The 2,872-nt window shown below is 47.6% G+C and overlaps 1 protein-coding gene across 1 annotated transcript in view; it reads left to right on the forward strand.

Annotated features, from left to right (window-relative positions):
- Nucleotides 1–209: 209 nt before the first annotated feature.
- LOC104162896 (paired box protein Pax-7-like) overlaps nucleotides 210–2,872 on the forward strand; it is an 11,971-nt gene continuing 9,308 nt past the window's right edge. Inside the window, exon 1 of the mRNA XM_009701732.1 lies at nucleotides 210–278. Within this exon, the coding sequence (XP_009700034.1) occupies nucleotides 234–278 (45 nt within the window). The 5' untranslated portion in view covers nucleotides 210–233. The remainder of the gene's footprint in view (nucleotides 279–2,872) is intronic.

Below are 2,872 nucleotides of genomic sequence, written 5' to 3' on the forward strand. Positions count from 1 at the left end.
CAGGATTTCTCATAGCCCGTATTGGATGTATAACCCTGTGGTACTTCTGATTTCCCTGTGGTATTTCCACTGGAAGAAGAGCCTACTCCTCTTTCCCAGACCATCTAGACTTAAGCAATTTCTCTTACCCTTGTAGCTAAGACGTTCCCATTCTTTTGTATAGCTTAGAAACTTTTCTTTAGACCTTCTCTGTAATTTGTACATCTCTACAGAAGCAGGGTGCCCAAAACAAGATGCAGTGCTCCAGGTGGAACCTCACCATAGCCTTGAACAATCAGGTAATAACTTCCCATCGCCTTTTTTTCTAATCCTCCCCTTGTGCAGCCTGCCTTGGTCTGCTTTGCTGCGGCTCACCATTGCATCCCCAGCTCCATCTCATCCCCAGCATCTCCCCAAGCCCTCTCCATCATGAGTGTGTGGCAGTTTTTCATCCGTTCAGTGAATAGGGTGATTTTAGGACACAAATGCTCATCTCCATTTCACCCGCTGTGTCCTAGACCACTCCCCTACGGCACTGAAACATCCTTCAGATGTTTTAAGTCACTGAAAGGCATTGATGATATTTCTGGGTTTATTGTTCACTGCCAAACTGTACCAGTGTTCAAGCACAGCCCCCAGTAACCACTTCTGCCCACTTTGAAGGGATCGGGTACGATCTGTCCCGTACACACCAGAAAGGGTTCAGGCACATTGCGTTCTGTTCCCAGCTTCGCTTCTGACACATTTCGCGTGGCCTTGAGAAAGGCATTTCACTGGCCTCCAGGTATTTTCCAGTGGAGTGGGGAAGGTTAGGACAATGAGACATTACCGCTATGCAGCAGCAGCCACGTCAGCCCTGGAGTCCTTCCGTAGCAGGAAGGACTCGTGAGATTGTGTTAGCTCATATTCATAGCACTGTTCTCTTTAGCGCAGTAACATGCCGAGGGATGGATTATAAATACCTGGCTAGACAAGGCAGTGGAGCGTCAGGTTTCTCAAACTTTAACCCACAATAAAACAGACGTGAGTTAAGTCACGTGCTCATTGATGCCAGTGTGAATTAGGACTGTGCCTGAAGTCAGTGAAGGGACCCTTACAGAAGGCTAATGTGAAGTTTGCTCCCCGGGCTCCAAAATGTAGTTGGAAGTGACATGAGATGGATGGGACTGCAGTTACCTGGATCAGACATTTTCTTGGTGCAAGAAGTGTGAAGCACTGTCTGGATCCTTGGCCTGATTGGAAAATCAGGTTTAATGGGGGTACTTACTGGATTGGTTTGGCATATTGGGATACAACTCAGCTGGGTCTAGTGATTTAGAAAATACTCAAAATTAATTGCTTGGTTTTGTGAGTGCGGTGTTAGTGATTGCTACATAAGTCATTTTAGTCCTACCTAGGGGCATATTTGCATATTTTTATCCTCCTTTCAAGTGAAGATCTTTGGGGAAACTGTATTTATCTCCTCCTAACTCTTTCTTTGGCTTTCAGTAGTCCTACAGTCACCTCTTCATTTTGTCTCCATTTAATGTATGTATAGAATAATCAACTCTTCCTCTTCCTACCAAGTGAAAATGAATCCACGGAGATCAAAAAGCATTAATATGAGGAAGGGTTGCCTTCTGCAGGAGAGAAGGAAAAGATTAGCTGAACGGGCTGCAAAATAAAGATGGAAAAGATTAAGCTGGGTCCCCACTAGGTAGCTAAGAACAGTCTTGGAGGACAGAGCATGGCCTACCCAGAGCAGATGCTGAATCAACCACAAATGGCAGAGAGACCAAGCCCTCATGGAGCAACTCAGAGTGAATCGTTAGCTTGGTCCATGTCGTTAGTAAATCCATAAGATCCAGCATGTTTCCCAGCACAGCCATCAGGCCCCTGACAGACTTTCCGTTCCCTAGGAAGTGGTGTAAATGTTAACACCACAGAAGCTGAAACAAAGAGATTTCAGCCTACAAACACTCTTCACAACGGAGAATCTCCTAGTGCTTTTTGCCTGACGTAGTATCAAATATTCCAACTGATCACGGTTCCAGCCTTTCCCAAAGAGAGAGCATTTCCACCCATTCCTAGGAAAGCAGTGCCACAGCCTCAGGAATACTACCTCTGCTTTTTCCTTTTTGGTTTCTGCCTGGTATCTGATTTGCATTCCTTTGGGACCACCCGGCAGCTCCTCTGGAGTTAACACCCTTCAGCTAGTTGCAGATCATTACGTCTTCCCTTTATTCAGAACTTAGCCAGGCTCAGCAGTTTCTAAATGCAGCATTTTTCTAAGGCAGACTCTGATTTTGGACGCTTTGTGCTGTGTCAAATCGAGTGCCCAGAAATGGAGACACCACAGAATCAGGGGTTACTCTGGAAAATGCTGTCCGCAGGTTCCTGCCTCCCTATCGTTTTGTTTGCTTGAGTTTGATCTCCTTACAACACCTCTGTGTCCTCCTGGTCGTGGGGCTGTGTGGCATCACGGAGTGTAGATGCGAAGCCTGCTGTGTCCAGGCCCTGACGTCTCTATCGGCTGGGCTCCTTATGAAGCCCAACACAAACTGATAATGCAGGGCAGGAGGTGTAGGGACTCCGAAGATGTATAGCCTGTCTGGCACGGCCTGGGATGCCCTGGTGTTTCCTCGAGAGCTCCTGACTGCACAGACCAGCGAGGTGCAGCAGCCAGGTCTGCTGGGGCAAGGCTTTGTCACCAAACTTCCCTCCCTCCCTGATGCGCTCATACCCTTCTCTATCTAAGCGATATCACTCCCCATCACTTGTCTGCCCCTCGAGCCCCTCCTGCACCCCCCCAACCCCCAACCCTAAAATCGGAAGGCCTGATTGCACAGATTGAAGGCCCTAATTGCACTTCCCTTTCCAAAGCCGCATGCGTTTATCATAAAGGGTGCACATT

This window comes from Cariama cristata, unplaced genomic scaffold, assembly GCF_000690535.1.
Source record: "Cariama cristata isolate BGI_N322 unplaced genomic scaffold, ASM69053v1 scaffold27266, whole genome shotgun sequence".
In the NCBI taxonomy this organism is placed as follows: Eukaryota; Metazoa; Chordata; class Aves; order Cariamiformes; family Cariamidae; genus Cariama; species Cariama cristata.